Here is a 26,169-nt window from a genome sequence, read left to right on the forward strand (position 1 = left end):
TTAATAGCATTTGGATTTCTTTGTCCCTGTTTAGAAAACTTGTAGAAACAAAGTTGAACACTTGATTGTTTGCATGAACTGAACAATATGAATTCACAATCCTCTTCTACTCCCAACTGTGGTGTAAAATGTTGCTGTAGAAAACATCACATATTTGGCAAAACAGCACTAGTTGATGTGCTAAGAGGCTTGTAACTTCAGAGCTGTGTTGAGTGTTCTTCTGATAAACTGTTCCAGGAAGCAGTGAGATTAGCTGTGTTCTTTGACATGTTATGAGTGCTGGATGAACGCAGAGGCAAAGGCATATGAAGGGGAGATAAAAGGCTGGAAAGCCAGTTGGGGTACTCTTCTAGTAACCAAGAATTTTGGAGCTGGATTATCTCCACTTTAACAGCAATTATAGACTACAGGCCAAAGATCACATTTGTCACTCAAACTGTTAGAGTTTTTAAACCATAGTTAACATTTTTACAAAGAGAGCATTCTAGTTTTGTCCAGCTATGTTGAATAATTCTCAGGAAGCATAGCCTTTTAAGACTTAACTGGTCACTCCAAGTTAAGTATTACATGCTCTGAGCCTTTCAGGCTAAAATAAATTGATATGCACAATTAACTATTCTTCACTGGGCTGCATGTACACCTAGGAAAAGGGAAAAAACATACCTATCCTTTTTAGTCTTTTTTTTTTTGGCTACAGATCTTACCAAGCCCTAACAATCCTCATCAGGCATGGTAGGATTGCATCTGTAGGGTAAGAGGTTGATGAAGACTGATGTAACTACTAGTAGTTTTCTGAAGTTACCATAACCATTGCCCATTGTTTAAGGGGAATAGAAATCCATAACTTCATTGCTGGACGAGGCAATGAAGACAAGTATTTGGCTGTAGTTACGGGCAGAGTACTGTTGATGGTTGAACAAAACCCACGTTTGACCCACCCCTCCCCACGCACACACACTACCTTGTGGGAGTCCTCTCCCTCATTTATCCTTTCCCTCATTTATATCTCAGGGATGGTGTAATTCTTACTCTCAAGTAAGGATAGATAGGATTTAAACTTTTGTCAAGTGTAACTCTGCTCAGTTCAGTAAACAATAAAACACTAAAATGTAATATTTCACATGTTAATTCAAATGTACCATCCCACCCCGATTTAAATGAGCTTTATTCCTAGTTAGGTGCATAGAGGATAATAGCTGGAATGTTTAATTAATATTCATGGAGGCTAAGGTGGAGAATACATCAGGTTTCGGCCTAAAGCAATATAAATGTCTCTTTTCATACTACATGAACAGAATAAGTGGTTCTTATTTCAGTGTGGGGGCAGTATTCTATTCTACCGTATTTTCTGGTGTACAAGACGACTTTTGAACCCCATAAATAATATACAAAATGGGGAGTCATCTTATATGCTGGATATCACGGGGTCCCATTGGTCTCTGCTTCAGCTGCTGTGGGAGCCACAACCTGCTCCAGTGGGTGGGCAGCTGCCCACCTCCCTCGCCATCCTCGAGTGGCACAGCCTGAGGAGGAGGTGCGCGGGGGGGGGGGGAGGGGACAAGGAGGAGGAGCATGTGGCCGCGTTACCTTGGAGAACAGCTGGAGGTGATGGCCTGCTGGGCTGTCCCCACCTCTCAAGCCTGGTGCTGTCTCTGCTGCCACTGGCTTGGTGCTGCCTCCACCTCAAACCCGGGACAGCTGCTGCGAGAGCTGAAGCTAGAGCGGGGTGTGTGGCCTGGCTCCGCCCTCCCCCCTCTGGCTTTGGCTCCCACAGCAGCCGCTTCAGCCTTGAGATGGAGTCAGCACCAAGCCACCACCCCCACCTGGTCTCCACTGTGGCCAGCCTGGTGCTGTCTCTGCCGCTGCTGGCTTGGTGTTGCCTTCGCCTCAAGCTCGGAGCAGCTGCTGCAGGAGCCGAAGCCAGGGGGCGGAGCCAGCCCTCCCCTCCCCCCGCTCGGGCTTCAGCTCTCGCGGCAGCTGCCCCTGGCTTGAGGTGGAGGTAGCACCAAGCCAGGGGCAGCAGAGACAGCACCAGGCTTGCGAGGTGGGGACAGCCCAGCAAGCCACCACCCCCAACCATTCTCCAAGGTAACGCGGCCACACGCTCCTCCTCCTCCCCCCTCCCTCCCTCCTCCTCCCTTCCCCCTTGCTCCTCCTCAGGCTGTGCTGCTCGGGGATGGTGAGGGAGGCGGGGTGGGGCAGGAGCAGACGAGGGGGACATCTCCCCCCACCTCCACTGCCTCTCTCCCCACTCCTGGCTGCCTCCTCCACCCCCCATCTACATGCTCCAGGACACGTATCCTAACCATGTCTGGATAGGAGGGGGGAGGCTGCAAGAGACTGATGGGCCTGAGCTGGATGAACACCTGTTGGGAGGGCTTGGTTCGTATCTTCCTGCCTGACTGGAGTGGGGTTGGACTGGATGGCCATTTGGGTCCCTTCCAACTCTAGGGTTTCATCATCATCATTATTATCAAGCAGAGCTGGATGGCCACCTGTTGGGAGGGCTTGCATTGTGTCTTCCTGCCTAGCAGGAGTGAGTGGGATTAGACTGGATGGCCATTGGAGTCCCTTCCAACTCTAGGATTCTGATGTTGTTGTTGTTGTTGTTAAGCAGAGTTGTATGGCCATCTGTCATGAGGACTTGGATGTATGTTCCTCCCTGGCCACTGGGGTCCCTTCCAACTCTAGGGTTCTATTATTATTATTATCATCATCATCATCATCATCATCATCATCATCATCAAGCAGAGCTGGTTGGCCACCTGTTGGGAGGGCTTGCATTGTGTCTTCCTGCCTGGCAGGAGTGAGTTAAGTTGGACTGGATGGCCATTGGAGTCCCTTCCAACTCTAGGGTTCCATTGTTGTTGTTGTTGTTGTTAAGCAGAGTTGTATGGCCACCTGTCATGAGGGCTTGGATGTATGTTCCTCCCTGGCCATTAGGGTCCCTTCCAACTCTAGGGTTCTGTTATTATTGTTGTTACTGTTCTTATTAAGCAGAGCAGGGTGGCCTCCTGTCAGGAGGGCTTGGATGTGTTTTGCTGCCTGGCAGAATTAGGGTTAGACTGGATGGCCATTGGAGTCCCTTCCAACTCTAGGGTTCTATTATTGTTGTTGTTTAGGAAAGGACATTGGACCTGCGCTCACTCTAAGTAAGGTAAAGGTTTTCCCCTGACATTAAGTCCAGTTGTGTCCAACTCTGGGGGTTGGTGCTCATCTCCATTTCTAAGCTGAAGAGCTGGCTACCACTCTGATAGTCTTGAATTTAAAATCAAATCTGATGTTTTTTAAAATTTTTATTTGGTGTGCGTTGGAAGAGGGGTGGTCTTATACATTCGGTCATCTTACACATCGGAAAATATGGTACTCCTTTCACTTTGAATGTATCTATAAATGAATTATAGTTAACAACTTCTCTTTTTTATTTTTATTTTTAAAAATAAGCCTTATAGATAAGTATGACAAAAATTCACCCAGGCTTTTTGATTTGCTTCTTATGTGTTTAAATTAGAGAAGTCCACTTTTTGCCATTGGATCTTAGATTCTCCTGCTCACCATTATTTGATCTTAGATTTTCATTCACTGCCTCAACTTCTATTCACACAAAACGCTCTTTGAAACATCCTGTAAAGATGAAAGATCAGTGTTTTCCTTTATCAAGCTACTGACTTTTGAAAGTCAAGTATCCTTTCAAGTGCCCTTCATAATGTCAAGATGCAGAGGTTCATTTTCTGGAAAGAAGCCAGACAATTAAACCCTTTAATTTATTCTTCACAGTAAGTTGTTCAGTGTTCTCTCACCCAGGATTCTTAGTGGCCTTCTTTCAGTTGCCAGGCAGGGACTCCAGTTGGTCATAACCAACACTTGTATCAGAGGAGTTTTTCTTCTTACTGTCCTACCAGTCCTGTTGGGTTTGGGGGATGGAACACATCTTTGCATTATTGTCAGTGGCCCACTTAACTAATGTTTTCCTTGTTATTTAGGATAACCTGACTCCCACTCTCCCTCCTTCCTTTTCTTTTCAATGGATAGTGGGTTTGGGATGTTTTTAAAATGTGGTAGCACCACTATTGTGTTATTCTTTAGTTAGTTACCACTATGTTATGCTTTCCTTAGTTCTTACGATTTCTGCAGTCTTGAGTAAGCAGCAATACTACATCCATTTATTTGAAACTATACATGAATCTATTAGAAAATCCTTCATTTGGAAATGTGTTTATACTTTCATATGGTACAGCACACTGTACAGCTATGGTACATAAACATTAAGGTACATTTGTTAACAATACATATTGTGTATGCATATATATCCAAAGGTTTCTTAGGTTGTTAGACACTCAGACAAAATATTTAACATAGTTTGACTTCTTACCTTTGTTTTAACATTAATACTAACTCCAGACCGAGTATATACAGATTAGTATTCCTCTAATACTTCCTAGCTCATCATTAACATCTTTTAAACATGCTATTATTGTGCCATATCACGCAATAAACAGCTTCAAAGAAGCTGAAAGATTGCAGTGATCTACACTGAATTTAAAGGTAATGGGAAGATAATATGAACACTTATTAAATCAAGTGTTTCTATACTTAGGAGAGAGACCTTCTGTTATCAATGGAAAATTCCAGACACACTTGCTCTGAACATCATTTGAAGTGCCACCTAGAAGTGTTGTCCTCAACATTGGCCAGAAAATAAGTGGAAGGCTTCTTGGCAAACAGACTGTTTATTTTGGTGCAGGGTTTCAAGGAACAGCTTTCTTTGCTGAAATGGGTATTTGATTTTTTTTCTTAAAAGCAATGCCAACAAATTCTAGGTGATCTATTTTTAGCATTTAGATGTTCATCACCCATATGGAAAACTTTCTGTTCCTAATGCATACAGCTCCAACATTGCTATGAAGAAAAGGAGATGATTGGGAACATCACAAATGAAATCAAAAAGTATTTTCTGCATCCCTTTTAGATTATCTGTTTTGACCATCTCCTCTGTGACACTATAGCAGAGCACTTCTGATTTCACATTAATTATAAAAATGTATGCAAGCTCATTTCTCCTTGGGTTGCTATAAGTAACAAAAAAAGAAACCCACACACACACATTTGTGCATGAGTGCAGTTTTCATACTTGTGGGTTGCACCCAAATGCTAAATCTCATAGTGGAAGAGTCTGGTGGGAGCATCCAGAAACCACCTCCTTTTCACAGTCCTTTATTGTATACATGGATTCAGTTCAAGTGACACTTGAATGTGTATTCACTGCCTCACGCCCCAATGGAGGTTCTTTGTGAACGTACAGTGACGATCCCACAATGGTTACATCAGAGGAGTTGGTGCTGGGAGAACCAGTCTGAAAGTGGGCTTGTGTGTGTGAGTGTTCATGTGCTCACATCTTCAAAACATTAGTGGGTTCCCATCTAAGTATCAGCCATGGCTTCCAAGATCAGACTGGCTAGGGAGGGAAACCAACCATTATAACAATGGTGCATAGGCTTCACTACCAAGCAGAAACTCCCTCTATCCTACAGTAGGCAAAAGCTGGATTCATATCTAGAAAATAAGCATAATTTCGTTACAGATTTTTTGCCTAGGTAATAGAATGAGAAATTAAAGTGGTCTTGTATCACAACACTCAGTTTCTTGCAGCAGCACACATAGACTTGTTATCTTTATATATTTGTTTCCATCTTAAATGTACTATGTTTCAATAGTAATTGTTGTTTTGCTCTTTTTTTTTTTTTTTGGTCTCTCGAGCTACATTTCCATTTTGTCTGTTTTGTATGAAATATGTTGTACTTTCATTTTTTACCCATTCATTATCCATGTTCTTTGCTCCTAGTGCTATAACTATTACTGTTCCTTTCTGAAATGGTCTCTGCTATGTTTCTATAATTATCATATGGAAACCAGACTAAGCACAAATGGACTTAAGACTCCAAATGAGTAATACTTAAGGTTTTCTATTTGAAGATTCAGATACGAATAGTCTAATTTTCTGTTTCACCAAAGTAATTTTATATTGTGTAAGAGGTTCATTTAGTGATTTTATATACTTACTGATTACAAAACAATGTATCATTGTACCCACTTCCAAATGAAATTTACACTTTTTCCTAGCTTTAAGTGAACTCTTATATCTGTGGGAGCCTCCCCCTCCCCAACAAAATCAGTTAATTAATGAATTAATGAATTAAATTGTTGACTGAACCCTTTAAGTTGCTGTTCTCAGTATTTAGAAATATCACATTACCTGTCTTTCTGTAACAACATTTTCTCTGTTAAGGTCTGTTGTAAGTGTTCAACACCATTTGTGCTGTATGAATCAGAAGTACCTTCGTTCTTGGCAACATCAAGAGAAGTGTATTTATAACACTTGAAAAATTGGATACAAGTAATGGAAAATTACTTGTGTGCTTTTGTACAAGGAGCAAAAATAATTAAGCTTGATCGTTTTTTAAAAATAGGCAAATATCATCTTTTTAAACACATGCACAAAACCAAATCATATTGCATACACATTTCCCCATGCATAATTTCCAAACATTTATGATTTCATAATACCGTATCTTGGAGCATTGAATTCCTGGAATCTATCATTTGAAAGCACTCAATATCAACTGTTATATTGCCAAAAGAAAACCAAAGTGTACTGCTTTGTTTAACACTGGACAGACTTAACCCCCCCCCCCCCCAAAGATATCTACTCAAGTTTTCTGGGCAAGCACTTCTATTGTTGCAGGATGGTATTTCTTCCAAATATAACAACCTATTAAACTTAAAATATTCATTTATTTAATATCTGATACATGGAGTAATTATTTGCATTGAAATATTAACTAGAAATTTTATATCATTTGAAATAATGTATTTAGTGATAGTGAAAAAACACAATATTGAACCTTCTGTAAAATTCTTCAGATGATTCCTTTAAAACAACATTTAAAATAAGGAAACAAGCAGAAATAAGAGATCAAAAACATCCATATATGGTGGAGTGGCTGTAGGCTTCATTCTAGCTATATCTATGGGAAGAGGAAACGCTGGACTGGTTTCTTTATAGGTTTCCATGAATGTTTTCTGAAGTATATTTCTCTTAACTAAACATGTAGATGATGCAGGTTAGGCATCCCTTATCATGAATTCTGAAATATTTCAAATATGCCCCCATGGTTGGCTGAGAATAGCAACACCCTTGCTTTCTGTCAGTTCAAGGTATTAAAAACACATTTCATGCACAAAATTATCAAAAATATTATTTAAGATGACCTCCAAGTTATATGTATAAAATGTATATGACACATAAATGAATTTCATATTTAAGCCTGGGTCTTATCTTCAGGGTATGTACATATATATACAAATGCAAATATTCCAAAATTTGGGTGTATGAAATTCTTTATATGGATTTCATATAAAGGATACTCAACCTGGAATTCTAAATGTAAAAGCCTGTGAAGGCATTATTTGCTATTTTATTTAATAGCACTGTCTTTTTGCAGGTTCTGAGTGGATCATCTCGTCAGAGTTATTCAGCAGCAAACTTTCAGGATTACAATAACTGGGAGTCCCTGATGAAAATCAAAGAAGGGTTGTTAAGGCAAAAAGAGCTTGTGATTGATCGGTGAGTAAATCCACTCTTGGTCTCTAATTAGATTTAATCATATTTCTAAATCAGTTGAGCATCTTAAATACTAACTTCATAAAGAATGGTATCTTGAAAAATATGGATGATAAGGGCAAGATAGTGGAAATCATACTGCAGGCCATGAAATGATCAGGGCTTCTGGCACATAGAAAAAAAGTATCTGATACTCTATAATGCAAAAACCATTTAAAACGCGATTTGAAATAGAACAACAAATATTATAAGGCCATTGTGTAACTTTATGATACATTCTGGACAGATGAAGCTGCCTTGTGCTGACACCATTGATTTGTCTTTTCCAAGAAGGTCAACTTGACTAGTAAGAGTTTTCCAAGTTATTAGTCAGAAATTTTCCCAGCTGTCCTGCCAGATCAACTTTGACAGGATTGACTCCTTCTGCAAAGCACCAAATTATATAGAATGTCTTGTTATCCTAGTTCATAAGGGTACAAGAAACTAGAATTAGTACAAGAAAGGGCACATTTCCTATGTGGAATAGCAAGTATGTTTTTATAGTGTTGTAGTTTTAAAAAACATTTTTTTGAGAACATGACTAAAGTTTGTAAAATAATGAATGGCAGAAAGAGGGAGAGATTGTGGAAGAAATGGTACAACCCAGAGTGCTCCAGTGGAATTTGTGACACCTGCAGAGTACCAAAAGAAAAGGTTTGACATATAACCTAATTGATTTAAGCGACCAAGCCTAACGGGTGGTTGCCATGGTTCATCTTCATCCTGAAAAGAAGTTACTAGAAGAGTGCTGCAGTCCTGGGCCCAATACTATTCAACATCTTTATTAATGGCTTGGATGACGAATTAGAGGGCATGCTTATCAAGTTTGCAGATGACACCAAATTTGGAAGGATAGCTAATACTCCAGAGGACAGGATCAGAATTCAAAATGACCGTAACAGATTAGAGAGATGAACCAAAACTAACAAAATGAATTTCAACAAGGACAAATGTAAGATACTACACTTAGACTGAAAAAATGAAATGCAAAGATACAGAATGGGTGATGCCTGGCTTAACAACAGTCCATGTGAGAAAAATCTTGGAGTCTTCGTGGACAAGAAGTTGAACATGAGCCAACAGTGTGATGCAGCAGCTACAAACCAATGGGATTTTGAGTTGCATCCAAAGGGGTATAGTGTCTTATTGAGGGAAGTCATGGGGACTTTGTATTCTTCTTTGGTTAGGCGTAACTTGGAATACCACAGTTCAAAAGAGATATTGACAAGCTGGAAGGTGTCCAGAGAAAGGCTACTAAAATTATCAAAGGTTTAGCAACGAGACCCTGTGAAGAGCATCTTAAAGAACTGTTGAAGAGAAGGTTGGGAGGAGACATGACAGCCATTTATAAATGTGTGAAAGGGTGTCATAAAGAAGAAGGAACAGGTTTGTTTTCTGCTGCTCTAGAATCAAGGCTTTGAGTAATGGGTTCAAATTACAGGAAAGGAGATTCACTTGAACACCTGACCGTACGAGCCGTTCCAAAGTCTTACATAGCACCTATTCAAAATAATTCCATATATCAAGCAGTAGTAGTTACACGTTTAACTATGTTTGCATGCACATAACAAATATAATTAAAACATAAACTAATATATTTCAAGATGGGTTAGTTTTCTAGTGGGTGATCAAACTTTGATATATAGAAAACAATTCATATTTAGTATATTGGTCCAAGCATACAGATTTTAATAGGTTTGATTTCTCTATAGCAGGGGTTCTCAAGCTGTGCGCCCTGGAGCCCTTGAGTCTCCATGGGTGATAATAAGGAGCTCCGTGGCACCATTCTGCTTCCCACCTCCTCCTCTTACCTCCTCCTGTGGAATGCAGGGAAATTAAAATTTTGAGCTTCCAGAAACAACAGTCACAGCATCACACAGTATCCCAGGGCACAGATTCCCCCCCTTCTTTGCTTCCAAAACCCTATTTCCCTCCCACCGCTCAGGGGTGCTTTGATTGTGTTTTTCTTGCATGGCAGAAGGGGGTCTTCCATTGCAATACTTTTAAGTTTATGTTGTTTAAAATTGTTCTTCATATTAAATATTGTTTTCTTTCTTTCTTTCTTTCTTTCTTTCTTTCTTTCTGCACTATCTGAATTAGTTCACACAAACACTCTCTATCTATCTATCTATCTATCTATCTATCTATCTCTGACCCAGACCATGCCTTATATATATATATATATATATATGTATGTATGTATGTATGTATTGTCTATATAAATAAAAAATGTAATTTTTGTTTGTGGAATTAACATAACTGAAAACCCACTGATTGAATTGACACCAAATTTGGACACAATACACCAATTAGGCCATCAAGTGACCATCACTCATAAAAATAATGAAAAACACAGTGAAAGAGACTTTAAAAGCCATTAAAAAAAATACAACGCATGCATAAAACCACACATATACACACATATATACACACAAAACACATACACAGGCTGGGCCACAGCAATGGGTGGCAGGAGATGGCTAGTATATAATATAATATATAAACATCTATTGTGGCTCCATGGGAAATTTTGGCTTCAAAAAGAGCTCATTGGCTGAAAAAGTTTGAGAATCCGTGCAGGATAAAATTGGTTGTGTATTTTGTGTATATGATATGAATATAATATATCTTAGTCTACTGATGTTTGCATCTTGATTATCATGAGATCTGTTTCTAAGTAGTAGGAGTATGTTCAGAATTTCCACTTAATAATTCCATATTTGAGGATATCAATGTATCTAAAGTAGATTTATGGAACGCCATTCCTGGCATATAGTCTACCCCACAGTATTGTTTGTTGAAGGTTAACAAAGCTCCTTGCGTATCTTAATTTAATTTGCTTAAAGGACATGTTATACCTCTGTCACACATGTTGTTGTTGTTGTTGTTGTTGTTGTGTTTATTTAAACCCAGCTTTCTCTCTCTTTACAAAAGAGCCTCAAAGCAGCTTACAGTAAAATGAAATGAAATACAATTTAAAACCTAAAACTATGCAAGTATTAATATATACTTAAATATTAATGGCATTAAAAAGTAAATAGTTAAAATCCTTAAAAACACATTGTTGCATATTACAGCTGTACAGCTTGCATGTTAATTTTCTGGTATAGGCTGCATGTTTTATCACTGTTTCTACCTTGACTGATGATACTGTCAATGATTACCTTAACTTATAAGAAAACCACGTTTTCATATTTTTATACTTTATATTTTATACATATTTTAACTGCTGAATGTGTTCATGATGAGGCCTGACTGATTGTTTGTTTGCTAAGGTTGTTTTTATTCAGTGATTTTAACTGTCTATTTTAATTTTATTCTTTTAATTGTTTATTCTGTTTGTTTATTCTGTGAGCTGCACATGGCATTGAATGTCTGCTATTTTATTTTATTTATTTATTTTGGAAGCTGTCCTGAGTCCCCTTGGGGAAAGAGGGCAGGTTAAAAATAAAGTCTATTATTATTATTATTATTATTATTATTATTATTCAAATATTCAGCAAATGCAAGGGTCTGAAAATAATTTATTAGCAGCAAATAATTAAAACAACTGGTTGCCTAAGTGATCAAAATGGTAAATTCTGGAAAGTCTGACTGAACTTTGAGAGATAGTCTTAGGCAAAGAATCTTCAATTATTCACAAAATACAGTGGTAGAGGAACGGTGCCTGTGTCCATGGGATAGCTTTTTTTCTTTCTGTAAAGCTCTCGTGTCATCTAGGGTGCTGCTTCTGAAGTTTGGAGAACCCTTTGAGCAGTATTTGATGCACTATAACCTTTGGTGCATCTTTAAACAAAAGTGCAGAGTGTGAACAAGCTTGTGTGACCAGACGACAATGCTGAGATTATTGGCCTAGTTCAGTTGTAGTTCTGGTTTTCGATCGGTCTCCCCCCCACAGAACTGTAAGATGCTCTTTCTCTTCAGCCTCACTTATTGATGGTATTAAATATTAAGTATTACATGCATGTATTTTAGCACTAGGGGGAGTAGTGGATTCTTGTACCATGGTATACTGTTTGTGTTTCTTTTTTTCTGTGTTGAAAGCACAACTGCACATACAGAAATTAAAACACTGGTTTGTAATACTTTGATCGTTCTGACCTTGATTGGCCATTGCATGCTACACATTTTAACTGCAGTGCTGAGGTTTAGTACTGGCACTGTTTATTTGGCAAGGATTACCTAGAATGGTAGTGTGAATACATGCCAAGCGCTAAACGTATGACATGACTCACAGAAAATAATAGCACACCCATCAACATTTGCTGTGCTCTTTTCTGAACAGCTTAGGCATGTTCAGAAGGCTTTTTAAGGAAAGGTAAATACAAAGGTTAGGATATGAGTGAAAAGTTTTCATTCTGCTAGATGTTATGTTTGAAATTATGAAGCAATAGTTGACTTTTGCATTTTATCATTACTCATAAAACTATAGCTAACTTGTGCATCAACTGGTGAATTACATAATTATAGTTTTTGCTGGTGATATAATTATTTGTGCTTGAGTTTTTCAGGTGACAATATGCACTGGAGTATGTTTAGGTTATATTGTTATATTGACCATGCATACATACAAAGAGGTTTTTTTTAAAAAAAATAAATCCTATTGAGCAGTCCTGTCCATCCATAGGTCTATACAGCTAGCCTTCGTATCCACAGTTTCTGCATCCATGTATTCAATAAACAACAGCTGAAAAAATCTTCTCTTTTGAGTGATTCACCATTTTATATAATGTACACACAATTTACTTCATTGATATAATGGGACTTGAGTATTCCCACATTATTGTATCCATGAAGAATCCTGGAACCAAACCCCAGCAGATACTTAAAAGTGGACTAAAAAGTTACAGAGAAATAGCAACAAAAGAAAAGGTGTTATAGTTGTGAGAACTGCTGTTTACTTTATCGGTAACTGTCCTGTACATTGTTCTTGGCAAAAGAGAAGTTGGTGGAAATGGGTTTCATTTGTCTTTACCTTCATAAACCTGCATATTGAAGTGGTTATTTTGGACATTACTAGGGGCCCCTGATGGCGCAGCAGGTTAAATTAATGACCTACAGAACTTGCTGACTAAAAGGTCAACTGTTCGAATCCAGGGAGCGAGGTGAATTCCTTCTGTTAGCCCTAGCTTCTGCCAACTAAGCAGTTCGAAAACATGCAAATGTGAGTAGATCAATAGGTACCACTTTGGCGGGAAGGTAACTGGCCACATGACCTTGGAGACGTCTACAGACAGCTCACGCTCTTCAGCTTAGAAATGGAGATGAGCATCACCCTCCAAAATCAGACACAACTAGACTTACTGTCAAGGGCAGTGTTTCTCAACCTTCCTAATGCCATTATCCCTTAATACAGTTCCTCATGTGGTGGTGACCCCCAACCATAACAATATTTTCATTGCTTCTTCATAACTATAATTTTGCTACTGTTATGAATCGTAATGTGTATTTTCAGTCACTGGACCAAATTTGGCAAAAATACCCAATACACCCAAATTTGAATACTGGTGGGGTTGGGGGGATTGATTTTGTCATTTGGGAGTTGTAGTTGCTGGGATTTATAGTTCACCTACAATTAAAGAGCATTCTGAACTCCACCAACTATGGAATTGAACCAAATTTGGCACACAGGACTCCCATGACCAAGAGAAAACACTAGAAGGGTTTGGTGGGCATTGAGCTTGAGTTTTGGAGTTGTAGTTCACCTACATCCAGAGAGCACTGTGGACCTGAAGAATGATAGATCTGGACCAATCTTGGCACAAATACTCAATATGCCCAAACACTGGTGGCGTTTGGGGAAAATAGACCTTGCCATTTGGGAGTTGTAGACCCTGGGATTTATAGTTCACCTACAATCAAAGAGCATTCTAAACCCCACTAATGATAGAATTGGGCCAAACTTCCCAATCCCATGACCAACAGAAAATATTGTGTTTTCTGATGGTCTTTGGCGACCCCTCTGACATCCCCTTGTGACCCCCCCAGGGGTCCCGACCCCCAGGTTGAGAAACACTGGTCAAGGGGTAATCTTTACCTAGGGGTAGTGATGACAGAAGCTAGGGCTAACAGAATGAATACACCACATGTTGTTATTAGTGAAATTTCCTTAGACCTTCAAGGGATGAATGCAACCATGTTACTTTTTATTTGCTAATTTGCATTGTTGGGCACTACAATATGCTTGGTTCCACTTGCTTTTACACATCACTATTAACTGACCAACTGAAAGATGAGAAAGGAAAAGCCATTTGAAAATTTAGGGCAAGGGATAGCTTAAATCCATTATGCTTAGATTTTGGCCCACAATGTAAAATGTTTGGGCCTAACGCCCTCTCAATATAATCTGTATTTTGGAAATGTAAGGAGGATCCATTATATCATTTCTGTTGTTATTGTTTTACCTTTCCATATAATATTGTACTTGCACAGCATTGATTAGTGTATGTAAATGAACACAACTAACTGCAGATTATATGATATTTAATAGCACAATTTGTATTCATGTTCCTTCATAGAGTTTGCCATGAATCCTTGATTGTGTCTTTTAGTGGTCAAAATTAGATCACCAGGCATTTTGAAGGACACCGATATGTTCTAATATTTCCTTTTTCATATGTAATAAGATGGTATGAGGGGGGTTAATTAAAAAGATGTGTGTGGTCCCCCTACTTTGTCAGGATGAATATTAACTGAAACTGACATTTGTATTACATTTTGACTGAATAGAATTTCTAAACTCACAAATGCATAAAACTGGCCCTGCTTGAGAATAAATGGGAAGGCAACAACTGATCAAATAATCTGACTTGGTACAAAGCAATGCATTATGTCCTTATTTTGTACCATAATGAAAAACTCTGGAGGTACTTTAGAGGGTTGTAAGAAGGGATGTTTATTTCTCTTTAAAGGAAGTGTTTATCAAACCAGAGTGCTAGTTTGGACATTCTGACCATAATTCAATCATAAACCGTTCAAGATGGCACCTCGCTACAGAATTGGGACCTAGGAAGCAAGAGATATTTGCCCAAATGCATTGGTTTCTGTTCCCATCAGATTGCTTTAATTAAAAATCAGCAGTCTTATCATAAGGTTTAGTTTTCTGTTCCCATCAGTGATGACTGCACTATTTATGGGAGCTCACTATCTAGGGATGGCATGATAGTCATTCCCTATTGTTTTGTTTCCAACACTTGATATGAAGTGATGTTCTTCTGCCTCCAAACATTCCTTGTCACTTCTGCTTCTCCATAAATTTGCCTATAATCCCCCGTTTGCCATATTCAGGGATGTGTGCTGATCCTTATGTAGTCAAAACCAAATATTACATCCATGTAAACACATTAGGGTGAATTCGGGATGTCTTTCATCCTGAAGTCACCCTATTTGTACCTATTTGTGTTCTAAGGACGTCATTTTTAAAATGTGGCAAATAGAAATGTAAGCAGTATGAATTACTAAAGTTTTTGCAACAAAATGGCATCCATCTGTTGAACAGGTTTCACTTTCCCTTGCTGCCTCCTACATGTTCACGCTGTTCTGCTCCAGAGAGGATTAAGTGATCTTCCAGAATAGATTTGAGGGATGTGTGGGCCTGCATGAAAAGGAGAGAGAAATGGAGTTTCACTTCTTCAGTGAAAGTTAATCCAATACAGTGCTGGACATCAGCTAATGTTTGAAACATACCTTGGAGAAATCTCCTTATTTACTCAAATCAGATTCTCACCTTTTTTGACTAAATTACCATCCCAAAATTAGAGTGTGCTGTAGATTCATGTAATGTGGTAATTGTAGTTCTGAGTCAAAGGAAAAAAGGGAAACTTCTTCAGGGGAAACACTTTTGTGTTTAAAGAAGGAATTCTAAGGAGGCAGCAAGAGTAATACCTTTTTGGCCAAATTACAAAGAGCGCATTTTTTTGTCACTGCATATTACATTTGCCAGCAAATACTTTTTTTAGTTTCAGGGTTTTGAAAATTAAGGTGCAAATTAGATTTGATGATGCATTGGACTTGAGTAAATACAGGACTTTTTTGGATTACCATTCCATGCTGGCTGGGTGATTCTAGAAATTTTTGCCCCAAAGCTCTTGTGGCTACAGCAGAGATTTATATAATGAAATTTATACCTGTTGCTCCTTACTCTTTGAGGAGGTAGTAGAGCATACATTCTTTACATCAGTGGTTGTTTTCTGTTCTTGTCATGATAATTGATGTACAGAAAGTCCCCAAGAGTAAAGCTCCACCTCCAATCCTTGTTTCCGCAACAAGCCAATTTTTTCAAATGTACCTGTCTCGACTTACATACAAATTCAGCTTAACAACAAACCTACAGAATCTATCTTGTTCGTAACTTGGAAAATGTATTTAAATACATCTATGAGGGAATGTATGTGCTAGCAGGAATTCTGGAACATGGAACATTTATCCATGTAGCTTGCATGTTTCGAAATACATTTTCTTGTTGAATATCAGGTGTTTGTGTTAGAGGCATTACAGTGCAATTGCAAAAGATTTACACTAAAAGTTGGATATAAAATGTTCTTTTCATTGACTTGACATTTAGTTTAAAGTGTTCACATTGGTGTCTGTACCTCCTGCCCTTTTGAAAGTTTGTGCCTAAGCTAGAACCATATTGGAATGCTTTAAAGATCCTAATAAACTTGAGTTCTTTTAATAATGGTTCAGGTTTTTGTCTCCTGGTTGTAAAAGATATTTGTTCTTACAGTGTAACTAAACAGAACATAGCAATTTCTATCTTACATCTAAAACTGAAGCAAAAACATAGAGGCTTTTCTGAGACTCAGGCCTCCCTCCCTGAATCTGAAAGTCTCTGGAAATGCATTGTAAATGTTAAAGTAAATCCCACAGTGTGTGGATTAGTAAAAATGGAGCAGGTATATTAGCTAAAGCTCATTGCCAAATAGTTTCTCTTTGTAAATATCAGTAGGATTATCTGAAACTGATTCACACAAACTTGCACATTTGAAAGTGGTGCTAGAAATAGGTGAAGAGGAAATTGGATGGTTTCATTTCAGAACAGGACAGACTCAAATTACAACTGTTAAAAGGAAGGAAGTAGCTGTATCCAGCCCACTATGAATAATGTTCCCAAGTAATATACAGTTTCAGTGATATGAGACTAGCGTCACATTTTGAAGAAGCAAGAATTTTGTATCTTAATTTTTTAATTTTATTATGAACCTTCTTAGGTACCCGGCAATGCCTAGGTTAGGAATTTGGTAAGGAGAAACATAAGATTTATTCTTTGTGGGTTTTTGGATTTTAAGACTAGGCCTATTAGAAAATGTATAAGAATGTGGGTAAACTACAACTCCCATCATCATCTGTCATTGTCCCCAAATCACACCAGTAAATATTTCCATGTTGAGTGTGCATGCCATATTTGGTCCAGATCCATTGTCAAGTGGGTTCATAGTGCTCTCTGGATGTGGTTCAACTATAGCTCCCAGCATTCAAGGTCAATTCCCTCCAAATCTGGCCAGTACTTAAAGTTGTTCATGTTGGGTATGTGTGCCACATTTGGTCAAAATCTGTTGTTGATTGGAGTCACAGTGCTGTCTGGATGTGGGCTGAACTGTAACTCCCCAAAATCCAGGGTCAACCCACCCAAACCCTTTTAGTATTTTTCATTGGTCATTGTAGATCTGTATGCCATGTTTGGTCCAGATCCGTTGTCAGTGGGGGTCACAGTGCTCTCTGGATGTAGGCACTGTCTTGGAAATCATCCACAAACTTAGATACTCATCAACAAACATACAAGCATATTTTCACTTTTATTATACAGATAGATAGATATAAATATCTGCTGTTCTCTGAGATTTCTCCAGAATAATGCTGTCCTTTGCTAGCAGCCACCCTCCCCCTTTTGTTCTTAAATGTTAATTATTAATGATGGGGAGTTGTCTTAGTGACACTGTTGTGTGATGCCAGTTTTCACAGGGAAGTTGTTTTGACGAGAGGGAGTTGTAAATGTAAAATACTTTCCCAGCAAGTTGCACTTTTCCTCAATTATCTGAATTCTCCAGAAAACTGCACTTTGGGGAAAAAAATCCAGTGTCATGAATAATAATAATAATTAATATCCCACCCCCTCTCCAACAGGACTCGAGGTAGCTTACAGAAAATACGTACAAAACCAAAGCAAGAATAAAAAACATATGTATACAACAGTATCAAAAACATAAACAAAAATAACAATATCATAGTAAAAGACGGATTAATTTTTTTTGCTGAATTTAAAAGCATATTTTGTGCCAGGGCGAAACCAGTTGGTATTTATACAGCTATAAAAACCAGCATCATAATAAGTTACAATAAATCATTTCTGAATGCCTGCTTCCACATCCACGTTTTCAATTCTTTCCTGAAGGTAGCTAGAGAGAGGGCCTGTCTGATTTCCTTGAGAAGGGCATTCCAGAGTCGGGGAGCCACCACAAAAAGGCCCTTTCCCTCGTTCCCACCAGTCACACTTATGAGGGTGGTAGAACCATGAGAAGGGGCTCCCCAGAGGTCATCCAGACACAAATAGGGCTATAGCTGATTTTTATTTAACTTCTATTTACTTAATTAAATTAATTTATTTAATTAAATGTTTTAATTGTCTAGTAACCCATAAATATTTGTACTGAATATTTTGTCTACCCCGCCCCCCACAAAACCAAAACAAACCCCACAGTGGAAATACTTTCGATAGAATATGTTTCTTTAGGTTTTGTGACAACATGTTCTCCCCTTACATTTTTTGTTGTTATTTAAGCCACCGAGCTGTGCATGATGTGTGGTTATCCACTCACTTGTTTCCAACTTAATTTTAAACTACAGTAATATCTTGACTTAAGAGTTACATTTGCTCTTAAGTCAAAATGCTTATATCTCAAAGTGTATTTTCCAAATGAAATGCTAATAATCTATTAGGGGAGGCACCCCCCATTTTTTGTTACGTGATTTTAAATAAGAAAATGTACTTTATAAATAACAAATTATGTATAAATTGTTCACACATTCATATAGAACAGTAAAAAAAAAAGAAATATCAACTTTAAAATGGTAGAAGCACAAAAGGCAACAAAATTTGTGTTGGCCAGTGTAACAGCAAGGCAAAACCTGCACATACATATGAAACAATAAAAAAGAAAGATTAACTTTAAAATGGTAGAAGCACAACGTTGTAGCAAGTGAAGACGCAGAAGCATAATTTTCTTCATATTGTACTCTTTCTAGCCTCCCTCCCTCTCTTGCTCTCTCTCCTCTCATCATGAAGCCAAACATACCAGGAATAAAAACAACACAAATCAACCAACCCAAAGTTTATCAAAGTGGACAAGAGCAAAACAGACAGCAATCTCCCAAAGCAGACAAGAACATGGAAGCTGCTCTCTTGAAGCCGTAAAGCCCTGCACTCTCACACTAGCGCTCTCTCTGGCACTGGCTCTTAACTCAAAATACTGTTCATATGTCAAAGCAGAATATGTGAACAACTCTTATGAAAGGAAGCAGGGGAGCGGAGGGATGATTTATTGTTGCCACCAATTTGAAAGGAACCAGTATTCAGGAGATTTTACCCCAGTTCTCAATTTTAAAAAGAACTGGCCGATTTGCAATGGAGGTTGCCGATTAGGAACCAAATTTACCATCAAGTTGGAAGGGAGGCTGTTCAGTTGCACCTCCTCCTTTATTAAGAAAGTAATAACTTAGTAGCAATTACACTGTATATACTGTAGCGTAACTGGAGAGAAGAATGTAGATTTATTTGGTTACTTTTCCCTGCATTTCTGCCACCACGTGAGGTAAGTTGTAATATTGTGAGAAATGGCACTTTGGACACAGAATAGACGGAGCTGAGGCAATCTTCAAATAAAAGTTAACAATTTTATTAAGTACACAGCGTGTGGTTGCAAGACGTAACTTTTCCTTGTTGCACTTGGAATAAAACTTGTAATTTTAACAGTTCATTCTTTCAAGTAACACAGTATCTTTCTGACGTAGAGCACTTGTTTCAGACAAAGTTTCAATACAGGGATGTTTCCCTTATTTGATCCTCCCTAGATCAAATATTAAGTAAACTATTCTTTAGCCTCTCCTTAGACTAAAAGAATACCAGCTATGTTTCATCATTCGGCTGCACTAGCCTGAGAAACTTCCAATAGCTAAACCCAGCTTTTCAAAGCCTCAAAGCTTTGCTTCAGAAGTCACTCCGCCACCTTTCCTTTCCTTCTCTCCCAACTCCTAACTCCTCACTCCTCTGAACCTAACTCCTGACTCATCTGAACCTAAAACCGGACTGCTCACTCCTCTAAACCTAAAACCTAACTGATTTTTAACTGTCGTTTTTTCAAACTCTCCCCTCTAAGCTCCTCCCACTTCCCTCTCGCCTGCATTGGTCTCCATGGCAACGCACATGGAGGACTCCTCTGACTTAGGCCGCTCCAGCATTACTGCAGCCAATCTAAACACAAATACAGTTAAAATCATACAATTTATAATCAACTCCTGTACATCTTAATTCAAGACGCACTTGAGATTCCACTGGATTTTGAAGAATTTCCAGTTTTGCTGTCACTGTCATTGTAGAATCACTTGACCAATCATATTTTGACATCCACTTCATGCTACTAATGGTAGTTCACAATTTTCACAACTAGCTATCCTGTCACTCCCTTTTTTGTTGTTTTAGAAGCATACTACATAAAATACTTGAGGACAGTTTGGAAGGTTAAACAAACAGTTCAATAAAGGAAATTCAGCACAGTGTTAGCATCAAACTTTTAGAAACTATCCAATGTATCCAATGACTCTGAAATTGAAGAAATGCGGGAAATACACACCATACTAGGTAACACCAGCCTTACTGCCACTACTGCCATGACAGGAAGTAAAGCCAAAGCTGAGGCAGACAAAAGTAATGGGAAGGCTAGGATAGTGTATTCCCTAAATAGTTGCAATATGCTCTGCTGCCAATCCACCCAAAATATTTCACATCCAGTGGGATCAGAAGAAGACGTTCAAGTTATAAAATCTCATTTCCCCAACTTCCTTCTAAACAGCTATTAAAACTGTGTCTGTCCTGGAGATGGCATAATTGGTTTTAGTGGGAGAAATCAATCAGGCCAGCTCCAGGATTGGTTTCATTAGGAAAAGAGAAAAGGAACAACAACAACACTTTATCAAAGCAGAAATCCCCCATTTTCCTGCCTCCTTTGCACTAGTAGGGCTCTGGACACCATGACAGCTCACCCACTCATGGTATTGTTCTGTTAAAACGCCTATGAACAGAAATGTTAAATTGCTCATGAAAGTGGCTGTTTCTATTCAGAAACAGGTTTCTGAGAATATAAAAATGGAACCTGAGGTCAAAGACAACCTTTTATATATAATAAGGAAAATGTTCAAAGCTTTCTAAGCAGTTGCTTTTGAAAAACATTTTAAATCTTAAAAGAAAGGAGCAAAAGATTTGAGAGGATTTTATAGATTCCTATTCCCCTCAAGATCAACTTTGATTTATCTCAGCTTTCTACTTAAAGGAGTTAAAAATACAAAGCTTCTTGCACAAGACTGATTCTCTTTCAACTATTTCTTAACTATATTTATCTTTATTTCTAAAAGAGCAGTTTGGAAAAATTAACATTTTTGATTTCTAATCTGATTGACTAATACTGCAAAAACATTGTTGACCTAAAACCTAATCTAAACATTCAAATGTGAACTATGAATGCCAGTAGAAAGAGAGAATAGTAACTCATTGTGATACAATGCATTCAGGAACAAGTCATTTAACCATAGATTCTCTCTCGTTATCTGTAGGTATCAGTTGTTGCTTACCAAGGGTTTGGAAAAAAGGAAAGAGAATTTATGGTCCATAATTTTCTTAAAGATAGTTTGTTTGTCCACGTGGAAAATTACTAAGCTTACAATTCAGAAGTAACTTTATTAGTACAATGACAATTCAAACACACAAAATTGTGCAAGCATTTATGTTCTCTAGAAATCTTAATCAGGCTAGGTGATTTAAAGGGGGGATTAGTAAAATTGACAAGGTATACAGCTGAACTCAGTCCCAAAGTGGTGGTTATAGGTTGAGTAAATATATGCCAAATGTGTAAATATGAACTTATGCCTGGCACTGCATACTAAAAGATGGTTGTTCTCCATTCCTGTAGACTCAGAGTTGGTTTTAATTCACTTGTCCCTCCCAGAAAAGATTTATAGTCCTGGGTGCCCCACTTTTCTGAACCGCTCACACAGTTGCTACTGCTGCCTGGAGCTGACTGACATGGACTCAATATATTAATGGTCATTAAAAACAGAAATTGTTGTGCCAGCACCTGAAATAGTCTCCTCAACATGAAATACAGATTATATGATCAAAGGAGGAGGAATTGGGAACATAAGGAAGTTGTTAATTGGAAGGATGTTAAAGCAATTGCCAAAAAAGAGAAAGATTGCAAGTGCCTGAAAGAGTATTCTGTGATTGACCTGGGGTAGGATAGGGCCACTTTTCATAATGCGGGATTAAATTCTTGCATAGTAGAAGGTTCAGGAATTTTTACATACTGAAATCTTTTAGATGGTGGTGAATTACTTGTAGACTGGCAAACAGTTGTATATATTGTTTTCATTGCTACACATGGACTAGATTTGTGAGATCATCATTTTGTTATTTTTTAAGCAAAGCCCTATCACTGTTTGGTTATGCAGTGGATTAAGAGCAACAGCTGTTGGTGTAGCAAAGGATTAGAACAATTTTACAATTTTATCAGCATTAGGCCTTCTGTTGTCAGGCAACTTGGGAGATTTAAGGATTATGTGGAAACGATGCAACATTTTGATATTTTGGCATCTTTTTAAAGCCATTATTTTGACAAAGTTTTTAAACAATCATATTGATTTTACTGGGAAAAAATGATGTTATGCAATTGAATTGCATGAGATATAATTAATCATGTTTTTTACAAGGGCTATAGAATGGAGCATGATTATCAATCTATTATAAGATGTGCTAGGTACAATTACTTCATTCCTTGTACTTTGCTGAATGCACCTATAGCAAGTTGAATTGTATTTGGTTATTTCTAGATAGATACTGAATAGAGGATATTGAAGTGGCAAAATAAAAAGGCTATCTGTTGAAAATATTTTACAATATAATCAAACAGCTTGTTCATTATTTGTTTTAGTAGCTATTTTTCAAGAATAATATGTGTCCTATAACACGAATTATCAAATAAACAGTTTTAATGCATAGACATGGTTCATGTATTGAATGCACATTAATAGTAATAATGCCCAGAGCCACATAACGTCAGTTGAACCAGATCATAAAGACTGGATCCTTTTCCTTCTACAGAATTTTGACATTAAAATGGCCTTTTTAATGTATGCTTTATTTCTCTTGATGGTAAGCTAGATTCTATTATGGTATCATCGTTATTATAACTTTTCTGCCTCAAGTTTTTGACTTTTGTTAGAGCACAGGCAAGTAATGAAGCACATGAATACCAAACAAAACCAACACTCCAGTCTTTGCAAAATCACCTCAAGGTTGCTGTTGTTACTTATGGTGAAACTATTATGGGGTTTTCTGGGCACAATTTCTTCAGAAGAAGTTTTACGATGATCTTTATCTGAGGCTGTGAGAGTGTGACTTTCCTAAGGTCACCCAGTGCATTTTCATGGCAAAGTGAGGATTCGAATCCTGTCCTATAGAGCTATATTCCAACATTCAGACCATGACATATTGTTGACTGTCTTGGTACAGAACTTGTTTAAGAGGTTAATAAATAGCCACTGTCTCTTGGCATCTAAAAGTAGAAGAAGATATCAAAATATAATATAATCATGCCTCGAAGATTATGAGATGTTAAAAGAATGCTATATCTGTGTCTAATAATGAGAAAACTGGAACACTCATGAACAAAGATATGCACTCAACATAGAATATATGATGAAATTGTCTGGCTGAAAATTATGAAAAATAAACTTTATGCAGATGAATTACAAAATCCTATTCTTGGACAGTGATATTTATGCTTCACTAATATATCTTACATTTTATATTTTATTGATGATGATGATTAGACTCACATCTCTAATTTAGGACTGTCTCCACTAGATATTTACATGCCTAACAGAAAAAGTAAAAAATTCAGAAAACGATGTGTTTGTTTTGTTAATTTTTTCTTATTTTTGTGACAGAAAAAAAAATCAAACCGGGACTATGGAACATGTTGTTATAGAATGAAAACCATGTTTAACATAAAGTGTTCACGTGTGAAGTTTAAAACTGCAAATTAAAACATGCTGGTTTTTAACATGAGAAAGCATCTCTCTAAAAATCTGTAAGTCCTACAGCATGAATCTGTGATCATCTTACCTATCTGACGAGGCTCTGGCAACTGTCATCCATGCCACAGTCACGTCTAGACTAGACTATTGCAACGCCCTGTATGTGGGCCTTCCGATGTCTACGACCCGAAAGCTTCGTATTGTTCGGAATGCGGCAGCCAGGTTACTCACAAGAACGCCCATGAAATGCCATATAACACCAGTGCTGCAACATTTACATTGGCTTCCAACTGAGTACCGTGGCCTGTATAAGATGCTTGTTCTGACCTTTAAAACTCTTTACGCCAGGGTCCATCGTACCTTAGGGACCGCCTCTTCTTCTCCCATCATCGGAGGTCGCAACGACCAGCCCAACATGACTTGATTTTTAATTTTTGTATGTATGTATTTTATCTTTTGTAATTTAGCTGTAAATCGCCTGGAGCATTCTTGGATGGAGGGCGATTAATAAGTTATTAAATGATGATGATGATGATGATGATGATGATGATGATGATGATCCTCTGCAGGAAGTTAACACAGAGTTGCAGTGAAAGACTTAGAGATACTTAGAGATGTGTTCTATCATGGAAGCTCTACTCTTTGGCTTGGCCATCCTCCATAGAGTCATACTGTAGGAACTAGAGATTCCTAGAGAGAACATCTTAATCCAATCCAGGAACATTCAAACCCACAAAAGTGAAATCTGAAAGAATAGAGAGCCAACTGTATGCTGATTTTTTTAAAAAAAACCGAGCCCCGCCCCCTAAAAATGTTTTCTCACCTATGGCTTCAACATTTTCATAAATGGGCAGTGTTACAAAGAACAGTAAAATCTAGGAGATGAATCAGGACACCTTCACTGGCAGGAGGCTGCCATGCACATGCCAGAGCTTTTATGCCCTCAAGCATGAAAAGATCCCTCCTATGGTTAAAATAAATCCCCGGTATTGTGCTAAAATCAAGAGTAAAATAAAATATACATTCCTTCCCATATGAATACTGACGACAATCGAAATATAAAAAATAACAGTATGACTCAAGCTTCCTTTCTTTTTGTTTCTTTCTTTTCTTTTCTTTTTTTAAACAAATTATAGGCAGAACCAGCAAATTAATCTTTTGTATCAGAAAATAAGGGAAAATGAACTACGGGCCCAGCAAGCAAGACTGGGGCATATTGTGAGTTGTGAAGACTCTTACATGAGTACTTTCCAGGTGAGATGCAATTTTTTTATTTGTAGGTATTGTGCCTGGTGAAATGAAAATTCTCAACATATGATACCCTGAAAGAGAGCCTTTTTACTTTGTATCACATAACAATAATATGGTTTATATGACCATTTTATTGATGAAGCAAATGATGCTGGAATATATATTTAATAGAGAAATTCTGTTGTTTAAAATCAATTTGTATGCATGCATATCTGTTCTAATGTCAAAACTGGTAACGTGCTTTAAAAGTATTAAGTTTAAACATCTTGTACACAAAAGTGACTGTTCTGTTATGCATATCGAAGAGATTATTACTATTGTATCATGAAGGATCAGTGTAGCTGTATTTCTTTAGAAAGTAGACTATGTCATACCTTGAATAGGTTAAACTACAATACTATCAAAATCATTGTTCTTCTACATTGTAATTACAGTAAATATACAGTATACTACATACCTTGTTTCCCCAAAAATAAGACAGTGTCTTATATTATTTTTTTCTCCCAAAGATGTGCTAGGTCTTATTTTCAGGGGATGTCTTATTTGTCCGTGAAGAAGAATTTACATTTATTGTTGAACAAAAAAAATGAACATTTATTATATATGTACAGTAGTTGTCTGGTTACACTGGTTGCCTGACTCACACACAGGGCCACAAAAAATAAGAGCTGTAAAATAACTGGCTCCCACACACTGTCTGGGGACTGTAACGATCTCCCACAGCAGTTCCTGGACCACTTGTACAGCAGGGATGGTATTGGAGCTTCCAGCCACCAGGGGGAGCAAACAAAAACTTTGCCGTGTCTTACTTTTGTGGGAGGCCTTATATTTAGCAATTCAGCAAAACCTCTACTAGGTCTTACTTTCAGGGGAAGTCTTATTTTCGGGGAAACAGGGTCATAGTCTGTTTTGTGTCACAATCACACAAACATGATTTCCCCCCTTGATTGTAACAC

At 37.8% G+C, this 26,169-nt stretch overlaps 1 protein-coding gene across 3 annotated transcripts in view; it reads left to right on the forward strand.

Moving 5' to 3' along the window:
- The window catches only part of CEP85L (centrosomal protein 85 like), a 140,725-nt gene that overhangs the window by 88,907 nt on the left and 25,649 nt on the right, over positions 1 to 26,169 (forward strand). For all 3 annotated transcript variants that reach the window (XM_060753244.2, XM_060753243.2, XM_060753245.2), the window contains 2 exons: positions 7,503 to 7,624; positions 25,099 to 25,216. In XM_060753244.2, the coding sequence (XP_060609227.2) occupies positions 7,503 to 7,624; positions 25,099 to 25,216 (240 nt within the window). The remainder of the gene's footprint in view (positions 1 to 7,502; positions 7,625 to 25,098; positions 25,217 to 26,169) is intronic.

Source organism: Anolis sagrei, chromosome 1 (assembly GCF_037176765.1).
Source record: "Anolis sagrei isolate rAnoSag1 chromosome 1, rAnoSag1.mat, whole genome shotgun sequence".
In the NCBI taxonomy this organism is placed as follows: domain Eukaryota; kingdom Metazoa; phylum Chordata; class Lepidosauria; order Squamata; family Dactyloidae; genus Anolis; species Anolis sagrei.